The 18,304-nt window shown below is 36.0% G+C and overlaps 1 protein-coding gene across 3 annotated transcripts; it reads right to left on the bottom strand.

Annotated features, from left to right (window-relative positions):
- Window positions 1–2,182: 2,182 nt before the first annotated feature.
- LOC139130226 (uncharacterized) lies at window positions 2,183–13,664 on the bottom strand. Of its 3 annotated transcripts, XR_011551822.1 has the most exons (6): window positions 13,327–13,664; window positions 13,065–13,184; window positions 12,423–12,611; window positions 11,943–12,028; window positions 10,264–10,441; window positions 2,183–3,278 (listed from the first exon to the last, which is right to left on the bottom strand). XR_011551822.1 is itself a non-coding variant. In XM_070695976.1 (4 exons), the coding sequence occupies exons 2-4, from the start codon at window positions 12,607–12,609 to the stop codon at window positions 3,201–3,203; spliced, it is 351 nt and encodes a 116-aa protein (XP_070552077.1). In that variant the 5' UTR covers window positions 12,610–12,611; window positions 13,327–13,661; the 3' UTR covers window positions 2,183–3,200. The 3 variants fall into 3 exon arrangements, 1 of the variants encoding a protein (XP_070552077.1); XR_011551821.1 differs by lacking the exon at window positions 13,065–13,184 and having other exon boundaries at window positions 13,327–13,662; XM_070695976.1 differs by lacking the exons at window positions 10,264–10,441; window positions 13,065–13,184 and having other exon boundaries at window positions 13,327–13,661.
- Between the last annotated feature and the right edge of the window lie 4,640 nt (window positions 13,665–18,304).

Here is an 18,304-nt window from a genome sequence, read left to right as displayed (position 1 = left end):
ATGGTATAAACAGAACGTTGTTGTCAGCAAGTCAATCTTTGAAACGACTGAGAAAATAAATAGCAAGACAAAACAAAAATTAAGTCTACGTTTGAATGACTTGCAAAAAGACATACACACAGAATTTCAACTTAAATACACACGTAATAATTCATACACAAAATAAAATGGGTGCTGAGTTTACAAAAAGTAGGTCTAAGTAATCTTGAAAAAAACAACACTGCGTACACAAATACGGAATAAAACAATCATTGAAAATACTCTAATACCTCTCGGAAAAAATATGACGAAATTACAATTCAAATGTGAGACAACGTCCTGTTTCACTGTGAGAAAAAGAATTAAGAAGTCGACCGTGATGGCGCTAGATAAGTGTGCCACTGCGCATCATCTACTCCGGCGTTAATAAAATTTTGAAACGGGGGCCATATCGAAAGTTCAGAAGACCAAGCATGAGCAGGCGCTGTCGTTTAAGTCATAGAGTTTCAAATATTATTAGCTAATGTTCTATTCTTACTCGCCGTTCTGTTCTATTGAGACATGAACATAAACCACAGCAATTTTCTCCATACGAATGCGAAGAAATCTCTTGGACTGTCATCAAAACGTTATGGTACGGCTTCGAAGGTGAGAAAACCTTTAAAGAATTCGACCACTCACTACTAGTTGAATTCTTTGTCCAGTTTCTTTAACATTGTTTAAGGTAGTATGCAACTCAAATTTATAGTTTCTTAGAATGTTTTCAAATTTCTGTAGTTGATGATATTTGGTACGGTAAAGTTATTTGTAGAAAGACATGAGGTTAACCGTCATACGTTTTGACAACAGCGCCCTCTATTGACCAAACATCTCGCGATTTTATTCATTTCCGAAGAAAGACTTGTCGATTTTTGGCTTCTTGAAGAGTAAAAATGATATAAGCTGGCATTATGTAATGATAATTTCTGAGTGAATAAATTGCTTTCCTGAAAACTCACCATTGCATTTTTAAATTAAATTTCTAGCCATTATAAGACGGTGCATTATTTTTTCCGGTCAAAATTAACATTTTGGGCATTTTTGACCATTTCTAACTTTAAACTTTATTTAAAAGTTGCACTTACAATAACAGTATGCAACATGATTATCATTGGGTCCACCATAAAACTTGCTGGCAACAGCGCCCTCTATAGTAAAAATATCTTTTTACAAATCACATACAAATATATGGGCAAGATTGATTACGTTATTGAATTCTTGAATAAAGGTATAGGCCTACTGGCTTTTTACACATGATCTCTTCATATTGAATACAGATCTAACACTGTAATCATATCATTGCCTTTTCTAAAAACAATGGCATGATCCTATTGTGAAAATGACAGGTGACCATCGATACTATTGATACATGTAGATTTGGTGATTCAAATGTTTTCATTCATATCCATCAATGGTTTTCTATTGAGACCATGGTATCTACTGGCAACCATGGCAACATCATTCATGTTCACTTATATACATCTATACATCTTTACATACATACACACACGACATACACACATACATACATATGTACATACATACATACATACATATACATACAAGCACACATAGATAAATAACTTACATTCATACACACATACATACATACATACATACATACATACATACATACATACATACATACATACATACACTGTACATACATACACTACATACTGTACATACGGTACATACTGTACATACATACATACATACATACATACATACATACATACATACATACATACATACATACATACATACATACCAGTACATACATACATACATACATACATACATACATACACACATACATACACACATACATACATACATACATACATACATACACACGTACATACATACATACATACATACATACATGCGTGCATCCATCCATATATAAAAAAAAACATACATGTACAGATACACACTGAGGGTACTTCTAAGCTTCCAAAGGGTCTGTCTATTTCACATCATCATAAAAGAAAAATAAACGAGTAGTTGCACTTACATTTAATTACTCTTTACACACTCATGTAATTACATCTCATGCAAAATATATAATGTGTATTTAATTTTGTATTTTATTGTGATGTATATATTTATGTATACATGTTCTATGTAGAATATAATTGTACAGATAAACAATTTGCTGTTTTTCTCAATACTTTTGATTACAATTTACATAACAATTTATGTGAATTTTTTCTGAGAAATGTTTCTGTAGATAATCTAATACCTTTTGGCTTTTAGTAACACAAGGTTTGCCTTCAACATTCTCTTTCAATAAAGGTGACAAACCTTCTACAACATTACGTTTATAAGCTAATGTCAAATGGGAGTAATTCAATCTAGTGGAAGCTACTTTATGTGCCATGCAACAAGATATCACCTTATGTTGTTGATTGCACAAAACTAGAGTGAGAGACTGAAGTCTATTTTTTTAAACTCGGAGGTATTTACAATTCCTGTACATTGATGATTCAACCTTGTACGACTAATCTAATGAATCATCAGTGGTAACACTTACCACATGAATCAATTTGTGTAGAGCTTCTACATCCTCTAATTCATTATGGGATTGATATCAAGATTGTAGGAAATACTAACACAGATAATGATTGGGCTGTCAAGGAACTTAAGATTAGGACGATTGTTGTGTTTTAGTGCACTTTTGAATTAGAGCAAAAGACACACGACTCACACAGTGTAGCCATGTACTAGAATTCATATGAACTCTACGTCATGAACTCTGAACTCTGACCGGACATATAAACTTAGCGGGGAGGAATGTATATAGGATGAATATACTACAACGATGACAGCGAAAAAACAAAGAGTATCCCCACAGCCGGTAACAACACTTTGGTGTCTAATCCACACCCATGGAGGGCATTCAGTTAATGTTTTGCAACAAATTTATGAGCGTTGTGGCCAACAAGTAAATATGGGCCATCAAATGCACTAAATCAGTCAATAAACTGTGATATAGCAATTTTAGGGGAGACAATTGGAACGCTTTTCCCATTGTGAAGTAAAACCCTTTTACCATCTCTAAAAACAATTGATAGTCCTGTTATCTGTGTTGCCTGTTTATACACATTTTCTGGTGAAATATAATGATAAAGCGTACGTCTCGCTACCAGTCAGTGCTGTCTTATGTGAACTTGTTGCTGTCACCTATGCACCTTGTTAAGTTTAACAGCATGTGATGTTGTAAATCCACCACGAGAAAGATCTGCACTGCGGTGAACCTGAAAGTAAAAATATACATGATGAATAATGTCATCAGAATAAGAATACAAAAAAAGAATTATTAATTGATATAAAATGGCAGGGGTCACCAATATAATACAGGTATTTAAGTTAATTAGATCTATTGTTTTGTCTTACTCATTTAAATTATGCTATGTGTATCAGTAGTGATGAACTTTGATCAGCATTTTGTGATGTCATTTTACAATGGCTGCTGTGTGTTGTCAGTTTAGTACACCCTGGAAACAACAAGGAGATTACTACAACACAGAGATACAATATCAACCAAATGTCAATGATAAATATATAAAATATAGTCAGCTGTTAAAAGTCTACAGTCACAATGCGCGTACGTAAAATACTACAGGCACTGATTACAGTGTTGACCTTTGACAGTGCAACTGTCTTGACACATGTTTGCAATGGCAAGTAAAATGCTTTCTAGGCAGTTTCCCATGATCCAAATTACAGTGGCTTTGTGAAAACCAACCTGTAGTTGTATTTCCTCTGTTGTAGGAACAGTGTGATTTTTTGTTGTTCTTGAAAGACTTTCTGAATCACAGTAATGGTGTGTCTTTGGTGTCTTGGTTGCTACGCTATGGTTCATACCCTCATTTGCTTGACTGGTACCTAAATGTTCAAGTTTGACACTATTTCTTGCATATTTCTGGAATAGCTCAGGGTGATCCTTTCTTTAAAGCATCAACTTGCAGGTCAAGGCCAAATGGGAAAGCCTTGTGCATGCATTTTGTTGGATCTGGCTTAAAACCAGAACATTTGGCCGAACAATTATCATGTTTTCCGAAGGCATTAGGTGTTATATTCTCTTGCGCCAAGCGTAATTCTTAGGGATCACCCTTGTCTGTTCAATGACAAAATTGAAGCATTTTACTGGATAGCTTATGGCAGTGGTACTGAGCTGTTTGTACGGTAACTCTGTTTCATGGAATAAAGGTCATTGCTCAGATTTCTTTTTCCAAGGTTTTTTATCACTGAGTCTCAAGATTTCTTCATTCACTGCAGATCTGGCTTAATTTCACTATAGCTCTGTGTGTGTCATCACTATTGTTGAACTATTGTTCCAACTTCAAGGTCATTGCCCTTGCTGTTTGTAGCATGTCAACAATCATACTTGCTTTCAAAAAACTTGTCCAATTTTTTCTACAGTCATGCTCACTGACACTTATTCCTTTTCTAACAGCCTCTTTATATGTTCTACAACCTTTGAACTTCACACCATAGTAGGCATTTCAGACACATTTACAAAGAAAACACTGATATAATATATATATATATATATATATATATATATATATATATATATATATATATATATATATATATATATATATATATATATATATATATATTAAAATTTGAAGATTTTAGAAAAGTTTACAGAAATACGTTAAATGCCTATAGATTTATGGTCAGAACTTTGTAGACAGGTGAGTGAAACGCAATACTGGTATGGATAACATGTGACGGCACTGTCGAGATCCTGTTTGATGAGAAAGCTAGGTTATCAGGCCCTATTGTTTGTTAACTGTAACTTATGTCCATCAATCTATCTGAAAATTGGCAGATACACATAATTCAGTGAGTTCTTCCTGATTTTGATGATGTCATGTTTCCAGGGTCACCATTTACCATGGTAACTAATTAAACTTGAACAAAACGATGGTAATTTACAGCAAAATCAATGTTTACTAAATTTATATGATGTCAGAACAATCTCATTATGGATTTTTTTCAAAATACCTATGCAGTAAACATTCCAGATTGAAATGTCGAGGTTATAATGGAAACGTAATGGAGGAAAAGTTACTTTTGGAAACTGTAAGCACATACAACCAATTAGACATCATTATTCTATATCACTGTTATAAATAGTGTATTTTCACCTGAAACTCAAGACAATCACAACATTGGGATAAAACTTTTTCCATGGAAACAGGCATCTTGACCTTTGACACTGAACTGTTGACCTGCAAAAGAGAAGCAGATTTTATTGACTATCACCTACTGCCCTGTAAAGGAGATAGAATTCATTATGCTGGTATAGTTAATTGTACCTGAAAAATGTGTTTTGATGCAATTTAAGTTATTTTATGCAAAAAAGATACATGTTGCCAGTTTATCGACTATACACAATGAGATCTCCTTTTTTAAAAATCAGACAGCAGGTTGAAATGCCACATGTCTTCTTGATCAAGGTCATACTGAACTTCATACTGTGTTTTCTGGGGCATCATTAGGTGTCTTAATTTACCTTTGTCACTTTTCCATCGAACCAATCTGACGTTGCGTCATCACATTTGGAGTTATGTTTTATTCATTTATTGACTAACTTTACAGGCTTGTTTCTGTAGAAATCCAGTTGGACCCTTTTCTGCCTTGCTTCGGTCAGTTTGTTTCCAAGTTTTTTTTTTTTCCAACTCCACTGCTATTTTCCTCTCTTCTGTACTTGGCCGCCTTGATAAAACTTGTTCAGATGTGTTGCTTTCCGTTGGATTTAGTGCTTGATTTTTTTTCAGATTTTCAACAAACTTTTCCGGAGTGAATTTCTTTGACAGGTGGCTCTGATAAAACAACTCTTCAGGACCTTTGGATTGAAGGATATGTTTATGAAAATTTACTTAAAATCTACAACAGCTTCTCTCGTATTTTACTTTCGCAAAGATTTTCTATTTCCCCTGATCCACTTCTGTTGCAGTGGTCCGTACTTTTCCTGTCAGTTTTCCAAGTTAAATGTGGTGTTCACTTTCTTAGATTTTTCCTTCATTTCTGAACTTTCTTTTTTCTCCTGTTTCTTCCGCACTTCCTCCATTTTCATCCTCTTATTTTCTTCTCTTCTCGCTTTGAACTTTGCTGTCAGGCTTGTCGCAGAATCCCTTGCTCTGGCCAGTAGCTCTTCCATTTCCTAAATGGTCTTTGATTTCAGCCAGTCGACTGTCTTGTTATTCATCCACATTGTCAGGGTTTCATATGTTGATGTTGTTGCTGCAGGTTTGGTGTGTACAAGCATGGCAAGTACAGCAAAATCACGCTCTGATACGGTGTTTGTGGTAGGTACAGTCTTTGTCTGTTGCAGTCATGTCATCTTGCTGGAAATATTTTCCTCAAGGTAGTTGATCTTATGCCTGCTTTTCAAGTATGAGGAGCATACTGACACACAACATGTCAAGGGCTTTCTGAGTGAAACGTCCATTTCAGTATCACCGCTGTCTTCAAACAAAGCTGAGTACAGATAATCCTTGTGCACAAGATCGTTATAACACACCTTCTCCCTGTAGCACATGGAACTGGCGTCTTTACAGTATCGCTCCAACCAAAGTTGCAGCTGAAGCAGTTGGTTGTTGACAATGAGGGTGCTGAACTTCAGTGTTATTCTCCAAGATACTCCATAGATGCCGGTGATTATCTTGTCGATGACACCAAGAGCACATATCCCTGCAATATGAACCTTCTGTGATAGATCTTCTTCCGCAGTAGGGAGCGGGTTGGGATTTGGCCGACTAGCTAGAAAATCAAGGTGTTTTCTGTGGTAGAGCGGTGCTGTCAAAATAACGAATGTTAAATCTATTATCCCATAACTTAACTTACCAACCTCAATCTCTCACCTGTACTGTTCAAAATGTCTAGAAATGGGATGCTACTCCTGCCTAGCTTTTCATTACCATAATGATGCACTGCTTTCACTGCTGTTCTAACAAACCTTGCGGCTCTGGACTCACTTGTAGGTAAAGTTTTGGTCTTTTGTGTATGTTCACTCAGAGAAACTGCTCTCAAAAGCCTTCAAGGTCTTATCACATTCTGTAGCAAAGTTGACAAGGAGATGCATTTTACAGGAGAAATTTATCCATTGACGATATAGCTGTCTTGATGTTGTCCCATTCCAATTATCAATCACAAGTGGTAAACATTGGAGGCAGAGAAGTTCTATAACTAATTATTGAAACATGGGTTTGTTGCACCTTGGTCAGACATTGTTTTTGATGCTGGCTGTAAGCTGAGTAATTTTGAATTCTTTTTGTGTGACTTGTGTACTGATAGAACTGGCTATGAGCAAGGAAGCCAGCGTCTACTAACAGTCGCGATTTTAATGCATTGCTTGGCAATCTTCCTATTTCCTTTCCTGCAAGATTTTTTATCACATCGTTCATTATATTCATGCTGACATTTAGTGCGCGTAGCTCCATCACAGTTTCTCTGACTTCATCTGTATACTTACCATTCTGAAATGTCAAAATTTCTTCATCCTCGAGAAGCACAACTATTTTTTCCAAGTCACCGTTCTCCCTCTCTCGGCAGAGTTTTAATTGACTTTCAGTTCTTCTACTTCACTTTGGCAACTTAGATCTGCTGCTGACACCTGTTTTCTAGCTGTTTCAACTTTACTCCTCAGGAAATTAACACTCTTCATTGGCTTTCATCTGTCTCCTCTGAGACTGAGTTCTGCATGTTGTGCCTGGATTCGACCAAGCTGTTCATTCTTTTCTGTCAAATCACCCGTCTGCTCTTCAAGGGTTTTCTGCATTCTACTTTGCAGTCTTTTATTTTCCATCACTTTTCCTTGTCAATGTTGAGCTTCAATTGCTTCATTTTGTCTGTGTATTGCTCCATCTCTCCTTTTTACCTTTTTGTTGACAATTTTTGTCTGCTGCTTGTTTACCTTTGCTTTTACTTTATTATCCAGTTTTTCACTTTTCTGATGATATTCTCTCTGTAAAGTTTCAAGCTGTTTCATAGTTTTTCTGTTTTTACTATGTTCAGCCACTTCCTGGACCTGATGAATGGACCGTTGCACATCATTGACACATGAATAAAACCTACATCCTCTACACAGTCCCATTAAGGATCAAGGAGTTTTTCATTTGCATTCTGAACTTCATCTATTTGTCTCTTTAAGTGCTTGTTGGTCTTCCTGTCTTCATGTAGCAGCTGTTCCATCAAAAGCCTTTTACGCGGCAAAGCTTTCTCACATGCCCTATCTTTGTTTGATGTGTACAGTGGAACCTTGAATTCTTCAGCTAAATAAAATTCTGTCCTTCCCTCACCACCTTTTTGATTAAGCTGTTTTACTCTCTAATAAACATTGTTTTATTTTGGTGTTGACAGATGATGGCTGGGAGTTGCAAGTCTTATTAAAAGCTGGAAATTTTCAACTCTCTGTACATATTGTAGATATCAATTATTTGTGATCATTGCAGAATCAATTTTGGTGTACAGTGTATATGAGGAGAAATGTATACATTTGTGTGTATAGTACAGTGTATATGAGGAGAAATGTATACATTTGTGTGTAAAGTAGTGGACAAAGTTACTGTATATATCTAGATGCAATTTCACAAATTAATTATTTCTGACTTATGCTTCTACTAATGAACTGCTGTAAATTTGCACCTATGCAACTGTCACATAACTCAACAAATTACCTCTATAATTCTGTATTATCTCCTATCTATGGTAAACTACTGCTACAGTAATGTCTGTCAACTATATTTAATTGTTTATTGCTATTACTGTTTCCACAAGTACTTTTGTATTTCTACTAATATGTAACATTAGTGTAAAAATCTTATAAACTGCAATATATTTCTAGCTATAATACATTGAGAGGAGTCAACAATATTTCTACTAATTGCTATGGTGAAAAGTGTCTAAACTACTGATATCCTTTGGCGCTATTATAATTAAATCTGCAAATAATTTTTATTCTCCTTCACATGCTACTACTTTTTGAAGTCTATAAAGTACTATCTTCCTGTTTCTATTATAAAATTCTATATTTCTCCACATATGCTTCTAATACTATTGAAATTATTTATTATTACTACTTATTTGTTATTCTATCAACAGTTTACTTGTCTGTAACTCACAATTTTCAATAATCACTCATCAATATAGGGGTCAGTTCTTTTGAGAGAAAAATCAAAAAGAAGAATTGAACGACCTGAAAGAAAAGACTGAATTTAGTTATTACTCTGATATGCTTATGGTATGTATGTGGTATACAGTAGTATCACACACTGATGGTTGGTTCCCAACATGGAAGTGAAACTCGAGAGAAGCTAACTCTTATTTACCTAGATATACTAAAGAAACACTTACTCCATCTAATGATTCAAAATAAACACTTACTCTATCTTATGATTCAAAATAGTCCTGACACTTAATTGTTCTTCCTTATATTAAAATATATCTTGTCTTATTTCAGTTAACTATCCTACCCACTTACTCTATCACATAAAACTAAAATATTCTTGACGCTCAATCTCTTTACACTATCTATACCTCAACTTATCTAAGTTGGCAAGCCTGTCTGCTTTTTCCATTCACCTATGTTGCTTCCTGCGTCTCTGATCTTACTCTCAAGTCTGGCATAAACTTTTTAACCTGTATTTCACAATATTTAATAGAGTAAAGCATGAAAACGTTTTTGGCACAGTGCATTTGTTAGCATAATGAGGAGGTAAGTTATCAATGCAACTGAAATTAATATGTTGTCATTATGATCACTTTATAAATGATTTTCAAAATATTACAATAAAGACTATCTTTGTCTTTTTTTCTAATGAGGACCATTATCGTGAAATTATGAAAGGATTGACTGCCAATTTTTCAAAATTAAAGGAACAAACTCAAGGAAATAACAAAAGGAAGATTTATTGGATCAAACATGCATGATAAAGTCATTAAAACCAGTCAGAAACAAGCAAAATTTGAAAAAATAGGAGCGTTTTTTTTTGCAATGCATGCTGGGAATTTCCAAAGCAACAAACATAACAACTCACTGAAACACCCGCATGTTCAGTACACAGTATGTAAAGTCATGGATATGCCCCTAGGGAGGTAATAAATCTTTAAAATTTTAACAGAAAATTGAAATATATAATATTATATATATTGAAAGTAAAAATGTCAAAAAGATTTGATCAATTTGAGAAATTTATTAAATACTTGACTCTGGAACCTGCTTACCACTAAAAAAACATGCTGATTGCATTGTTTTGAGCACCATTTGGACCAGGAACTTCTCGGAAAGAAAAATTGTTTACGTAGGACTTTCATGGGTGCACTGCTACTTGCATATCGACGCATTTTTCTGACATGTCAAAGCTACTGCCTTGCTTTCCATCGTGTTTACCAAATGGTCTCGCTGTGGAAAGTGAGTACACAGTGGCTACATGTTACAAGATTAATTAAACGTTACTACTTTATTATATGGTGTTTTGAAATGAAACTTTGTCCTTGTGAACCTATATCAGACTAAATTCCTGTGAAATTTCATGTCTGTAAAGCAAGAAAAGCTAGAGAAATCATCCAGATAGAATACTTTATGGTAGCCTACGCAAACGGTGGCTACACTCACAGGTCACGTGACTGAAATATCTTACTGTAGCCTATCAGGTTGCATGTCCCATGACAAAAATAGCACTATGATAGAATTAGCTTTTTAATAAATTTAAATGTTTTTCTCCTTCAAGTTCACATACATATAGATTTATCACTTATACAGATAAAAAGATGTATCAGATGATATTGCTTGCACTTATACTATGAAAAACGTTTGACACAGTAACTATAAATTCACATTTATTCAGTAGATTTCTACTGTAAGTCAACTGCATTCAGTGATTTGTTAATGACATACATCTCTGCAGTTATTTGATATCATCATATCACTAAAACATGTTGAAATACCAATCATTGCATTGTCAACACAAACTCTGTCTATAAGCGATGCATTGTTATTGTTGAGACTTAGATTCTCATCCAGTCAGTTAGGCCAAAGTAATTAAATTCTTTGTTTTGCGTCCCCACCCACTTAGGTTTTTAAGGTTTTCAGGAAAAACACACACAGTGTATTTGAATAGGAAATTTTAGGGCATGACCGCTTAGTTTTTTTGAACTAAAATTTTGTTACAATTTTTTATTTGCTGCAATCAAATTACATTGTGTTAATTTTCATGTGTATGTGTTTTTCAGCTGCTTAGACGCGTACCTTTTCCCATTTTGAGTGGATGCAAAACAAAGAATTTAATCACTTTGGCCTTACTTTAATTTTAAACATCAATATATGTGCTGCTTTGATATAAGCAATCACAGAATAGACAAAATCCAGTGAAAGCAATGCCAAACGTTAAAGTTACTGGGTCTTCAGCAGTCAATTTTACACTTAAAGATGAAGGTAGCTAATGACTACCGGTTTCTGAACATAACTTTCATTGTTTCATAAACATGTACATGTATGTTACAGTGGACAACAATTCATTATTCTGAAACACGCATTTGCAGGACATAATATTTAAAGGGGCAAAGTCAGCCCTTATTCATGAATTTTGTTTGATATGAGATACTGATATTGTTTGACATGTTGAAAGATACTGAATGAATGGGTGAACATTCATATATTTGACCCCAGTTTAGATACGATAAATAAAACCATCACATTCATGAAAATGAATTAATGGCCATGACCATTAATTCAATTTTGGCCATGGTTTCATTTAATTTGCCTAAAACTGGGGTCAAATATATGCATGGTCACCCATTCATTCAGTATCTTTCAACAAGTCAAACAATATAAGTTATATCTTGCATCAAACAAAATTCATGAAAAATGGCCGACTTTGTCCTTTTAAGTCATCATTACTAACCTGATAGACTATTATAACACTTTCCTCTGCTTTGCTTCTGCCATGCCCCATCAACTGTTGCAAGTATCCCATTTGAATTTTCTTTACTAGGAAAGAAAGTAATATAGATTCACCACATGTAAATGGCAAAAATAAATGAATGTAATTCATGTGCTGCAATTCTGTTCACAAGACAAAATAATCAAGATGAGTCAAAATCAGCTGTTTTCATATGCACATTCAGACCATTATGTTTTGATCTTGATGAAGTAAATCATATCTAGAATTTAGACGAGAAATTATCTCAAGGATTTTATGATCATTGCAGTAAAGTTATTTCATTCTCTTAAACACCAAGTTTGTTTATTTATTTAAAAATATGCAGAGGTTGTAAAAACCTATCCATATAGATACAATTTCACCTCTCTTACTGTTAGGCAGAGATATATTACAGCTTGCATTTCATACATGTAAAAATGCGGTGTTACATTAAAACCATACCTAGCAGCAGCTTCTTTTCCTTCAAAGCTTGCTTCACACCATATTTTGCCGTCTTTTCAATGCTTCTTCCTACATGTACTTCCCTTCCCTTCTTCTTGAGAGACTTGAGGTGGACTCCTTTTACATTCAACACCACAGTGGTCAGAAATATGTTTGTCTGATGTTCATCTATACCAGCATGCAACATAGCTGGTGAAATCAAACAATATGAAAAAAACCTCATACAAATTCTGTGTTCACAGTGAGTAGTTTATAACATCTTTTAATTTTTGAAAATTACCTTTCTTCTTTCTCCATGCACGTGTTCATTTCACTCCACTTTCTATGATTATATGTAAAAATTCTGATAACCACAAACTGTTCTCACTGTAGTTCCGTAGCCTTATCATTTGACGGTTTGTTTCTTGGAGTGATCGCCCCTATACAAAGGGAGTTGCAGGGTTATGGAACCACGGCAAACACTGTTCAAGGTTTCAGATTTTCCGATTAATTGATTACTCATAGATATTTTGTTCGATTTTACAGCAATAAAAATTTCACGATAACAAATCTTACGATGACAGTTCATGATGTCAAGAAATCAAAATATCTATGAACTATTTCGTCTTACCACAGTCCCTCCACCAAAGGACCGTGGTATACCGTGGCAAGTTTTGTGTTGACATCCCTCACAAAAACTTTTGATGTTGGGTCCTTGCGTCGTTTCCCTAGCTGAATGCACTGACAGCTTTGCGGGCAGGATTGTCACACTTTACGTAAAACCTAGAACAAAATGTACACTGTCGCCTCAGCGATATCAACTGATACTGACGTAGACTGCACTCAACCAAGGAAAAACAATGTCGTCAGACGGGGCATTAGAAGTTGAAATTTCAACCGTTTGAGCTACGAAACATTCACTTACATCAGCAACAGTATTGCCTCTTTCAATCGGCAATCGGAACAAAGTTGAGTCCCACGCGCCGCAGTACGGTTGAACATCATCATGGTTCTCGCTTCGAACTTGTTTGACCACACATCTGTCCTGTTGACGTTTATCCCGATAAAACTGATGTTAGTCATGTAAACATCCTTTTTATCTCCGAAATATAGCTTGCATGGTCATTCACAAAAACGTTGGTTCGAATATTGTCAAACTAACACAATTACGAAGAAGTAAAAGAAGAAGCGAAGCGAAGCGACAACCTCGGGTCAGCAGTGTAAACCGGAAGTCAGGGTTTGACCTTTGGCCGAGCGAAGAACAACAGAACAAAGGATAGAGGGAGTACGCGCGTTTGGGAGTCCTGTCATCTGGTTGTAAATATGTCATGTGGTTGTTGGCTATGACACACCCATATTTGGTTATGTTTCGATGTCAAAGATCAGAGTTGAAAGTCCAAGCATGGGTAATTCCTTGCATTCTTGATACCTTGTGCTAGCTCTGGTTGTCAGAGCACGTTTTCACGTGAGTACAAGTATAGTAGTCTGTTCGATTCTTGATCGTAGGCTTGTAACACAAGGATACGATGTCTCATATATCTCTGGTATTAGCATGCAGGCGGTTTTAAAATTCAGGGGTCTTTAAAATTCAAAGGTCAGACGAAACCAGGTCTACATGACAGTTCGCCTCTGACTGTGCTGTGTCTACATACATCAGTCATCATGATCGACCTCAACAGATTCAGCACTTTAGTGTTTGATCGTTATGGTCCAAAGCCGTACAAAGCTACTGTGCTTGCTTTTGTATTCATGGCACTGCTTCAGTAACAACGGTCGAAAATGCTCGAGTCAAAGCATTATAAACCTGGTTGCATGGACACTCGGCGCATCTCTCTTAGTGTGCTATGGCTGTGACTTCTAAGTTTTCCCAGTGGTTTATCATCTTTCTATGCTATCGCCAACTAATTTAAGTTGTCTAATCAAATATTTTTGCAGAATCTGCATTTGGAGTATGCTAGTCACCATGTGTCACCTGGTTGCACGGACACTCTGGTGCATCTCTCTTACTGTGCTAAGGCTGTGACTTCTAAGTTTTCTCATTGGTTTTCATCTTTCTATGCTATCACTAATTGATTTAAGTTGTCTAATTAAATTATTTGCAGGAACTGCATTTTGAGTATGCTGAGTCACAATGTGTAACCTGGTTGCATGGACACTCTGGCGCATCTCTCTTAGTGTGCTAAGGCTGTGGATGCTAAGTTTTCTCATTGGTTTTCATCTTTCTATGCTATCGCCAACTGATTTAAGTTGTCTAATCAAATTTTTTTGCAGAATCTGCATTTGGAGTATGCTAGTCACCATGTGTCACCCGGTTGCACGGACACTCTGGTGCATCTCTCTTAGTGTGTTATGGCTGTGACTTCTAAGTTTTGCCATTGTTTTCATCTTTCTATGCTATTGCCAACTGATTAAGGTTGTCTAATCAAATTTTTTTGCAGAATCTGCATTTTGAGTATGCTAGTCACCATGTGTCACCTGGTTGCACGGACACTCTGGTGCATCTCTGTTACTGTGCTAAGGCTGTGACTGCTAGGTTTTCTCATTGGTTTTCATCTTTTTACTCTATCACTAATTGATTTAAGTTGTCTAATCTAAATTTTTGCAGGAACTGCATTTTGAATATGCTGAGTCACCATGTGTCACCCAGTTGCACGGACACTCCGGCGCATCTCTCTTAGTGTGCTATGGCTGTGACTTCTAAGTTTTCCCAGTGGTTTTCATCTTTCTATGCTATCGCCAACTGATTTAAGTTGTCTAATCTAAATATTTTGCAGGAACTGCATTTTTAGTATGCTAGTCACCATGTGTCACCAGGTTGCACAGACACTCTGGTGCATCTCTCTTACTGTGCTAAGGCTGTGACTTCTAAGTTTTCGCAGTGGTTTTCATCTTTCTATGCTATCGCCAACTGATTTAAGTTGTCTAATCTAAACTTTTTGCAGGAACTGCATTTTTAGTATGCTAGTCACCATGTGTCACCTGGTTGCACGGACACTCTGGTGCATCTCTCTTACTGTGCTTAGGCTGTGACTTATAAGTTTTGTCATTGGTTTTCATCTTTCTTTGCTATCACTAATTGATTTAAGTTGTCTAATTAAATTATTTGCAGGAACTGCATTTGGAGTATGCTAGTCACCATGTGTCACCTGGTTGCACGAACACTCTGGTGCATCCTCTTACTGTGCTAAGGCTGTGACTTCTAAGTTTTCTCATTGGTTTTCATCTTTCTATGCTATCGCCAACTGATTTAAGTTGTCTAATCTAAATTTTTTGCAGGAACTGCATTTTTAGTATGCTGAGTCACCATGTGTCACCTGGTTGCACGGACACTCTGGTGCATCTCTCTTAGTGTGCTAAGGCTGTGACTTCTAAGTTTTCCCATTGGTTTTCATCTTTCTATGCTATTGCCAACTGATTTAGGTTGTCTAATCAAATTTTTTTGCAGAATCTGCATTTGGAGTATGCTGAGTCACCATGTGTCACCTGGTTGCACGGACACTCTGGTGCATCTCTCTTACTGTGCTAAGGCTGTGACTTCTAAGTTTTCTCATTGGTTTTCATCTTTCTATGCTATCGCCAACTGATTTAAGTTGTCTAATCTAAATATTTTGCAGGAACTGCATTTTTAGTATGCTGAGTCACCATGTGTCATCTGGTTGCACGGACACTCTGGTGCATCTCTCTTACTGTGCTAAGGCTGTGACTTCTAAGTTTTCTCATTGGTTTTCATCTTTCTATGCTATCGCCAACTGATTTAAGTTGTCTAATCTAAATATTTTGCAGGAACTGCATTTTTAGTATGCTGAGTCACCATGTGTCACCTGGTTGCACGGACACTCTGGTGCATCTCTCTTACTGTGCTAAGGCTGTGACTGCTAAGTTTTCTCATTGGTTTTCATCTTTCTATGCTATCGCCAACTGATTTAAGTTGTCTAATCTATATTTTTGCAGGAACTGCATTTTTAGTATGCTAGTCACCATGTGTCACCTGGTTGCACGGACACTCTGGTGCATCTCTCTTACTGTGCTTAGGCTGTGACTGCTAAGTTTTCTCATTGGTTTTCATCTTTCTATGCTATCACTAATTGATTTAAGTTGTCTAATCTAAATTTTTTGCAGGAACTGCATTTTGAGTATGCTGAGTCACAATGTGTCACCTGGTTGCATGGACACTCTGGCGCATCTCTCTTAGTGTGCTATGGCTGTGACTTCTAAGTTTTCCCAGTGGTTTTCATCTTTCTATGCTATTGCCAACTGATTTAGGTTGTCTAATCAAATTTTTTTGCAGAATCTGCATTTGGAGTATGCTGAGTCACCATGTGTCACCTGGTTGCACGGACAGACTGGTGCATCTCTCTTACTGTGCTAAGGCTGTGACTGCTAAGTTTTCTCATTGGTTTTCATCTTTCTATGCTATCGCCAACTGATTTAACTTGTCTAATTAAATTTTTTTGCAGGATCTGCATTTCGAGCATGCTGCGTCACAGTGTGTCACCTGGTTGCACGTTTTGAACATGCTGAGTCACAATGTGTAACCTGGTTGCATGGAGACTCCGGTGCATCTCTCTTACTGTTCTAAGGCTGTGACATCTTTTCTCATTGTTTTCATCTTTGTATGGTATCACTAACTGATTTAACTTGTCTTATCAAAATTTTATGCAGGATCTGCGTTTCGAACATGCTGAGTCACAATGTGTCACGTGGTTGCACAGAGACTCTGGTGCATCTCTCTTACTGTGCTAAGGCTTTGACTTCTATGTTTTCTCATTTGTTTTGCTCTTTTTATACTATTACAAAGTGATTCAAAATCAAAATTTTATGCAATTGTCTGCTTTAGGAGTATGCTGAGTCACAATGTGTCACCTGGTTGCACAGAGTCATGTGGTACATCTCTTTTCCCTTATAAGGCTTTGTCGTCAAAGTTTCTCCTTGGTTTTGCTCTTTTTATGCTATTAAAATGTGATTCAAGTTTTCAAATCAAAATTTTATGCAGGAATCTGCTGTTAGATCATTCTGAGTCGGAATGTGTCACCTGGTTGCACAGAGACTTTGCAGTGGTATAAAACTTGCTAATTAAGGGGCGCTGCACCCAACACGGTATTTTGCACCAAAATCACTTTTTAGTAGACATTTATTTAATTAATGACATTTAACCCAAGATTAAAATATCATTATTTGGGTTCATCTTCAAGGTTGTCAAGCAGTCGTAGGTTGCTTGATGAAGAAGTGTTAATTTTTGCAAATGTTTGCAAATCACCCAATTTCCTGGCTTCACTATTCTTCCAATTTCAAGATTTCCAAACAATTTAACTCCATACTGACTTGGTCAAACTTTCTTAGATTTTCACATTTTTTTAGTAATTTTGTTAAACAAAACTTTTTTGATTGGCAATAAACTTCTTACATTTTGAATAAGAGGCACTTTAATTTGTATGAGGATCATGTACTGTAAAATATGTTCAGATGTAACCTGCCAAAAGAAGGAAATGACGACCATGTTAAAAGTGATATTTTATTCAAATCATATGTGTCACTGCCCATTTAGGGCAACTGTTGTCAGCTCCACTTGTATATAACCATTGCAAGACTGATATCATTTTTATATGCAAAGTAAAACAAACTGTGGCATGTCTTTTGAAGGTTTATGGCATGTCTGTTGAAAACAGAGAGTATTAAAAAAGGCTAATTTTTAAAATGAAACGTCTGTGAACAGTGTCTATTCATTCTGATGTAATAATGGATTTTTGTTTGTTTTGACAGTATCTTTGAATGCTATGACACTGCCTTAACAACAGATGGTAAGAAGTTTGTTTTGGAAGAGGAATGTGAAAGAACGTCAATGTAAGTAAGGTATTATGTTCATATGTTGCTTCTCACATTGGTGTACCATTTTGTAGTTACAA

This window comes from Ptychodera flava, chromosome 3, assembly GCF_041260155.1.
Source record: "Ptychodera flava strain L36383 chromosome 3, AS_Pfla_20210202, whole genome shotgun sequence".
NCBI lineage: Eukaryota > Metazoa > Hemichordata > Enteropneusta > Ptychoderidae > Ptychodera > Ptychodera flava.
Note: the sequence above shows the minus strand (reverse complement) of the source record. Positions and strands in the feature narration are given on the sequence as shown.

Excerpts from the sequence above, each read along its gene's own strand:
- LOC139130226 (XM_070695976.1), bottom strand. The coding sequence starts at position 12,609 with ATGTTGCATGCTGGTATAGATGAACATCAGACAAACATATTTCTGACC. Across the intron at positions 12,029-12,422 it reads GGAAAAGAAGCTGCTGCTAG|TAAAGAAAATTCAAATGGGA; the intron begins GTATGGTTTTAA and ends TTTCTTTCCTAG. Across the intron at positions 3,279-11,942 it reads GTGTTATAATAGTCTATCAG|GTTCACCGCAGTGCAGATCT; the intron begins GTTAGTAATGAT and ends TTTTACTTTCAG.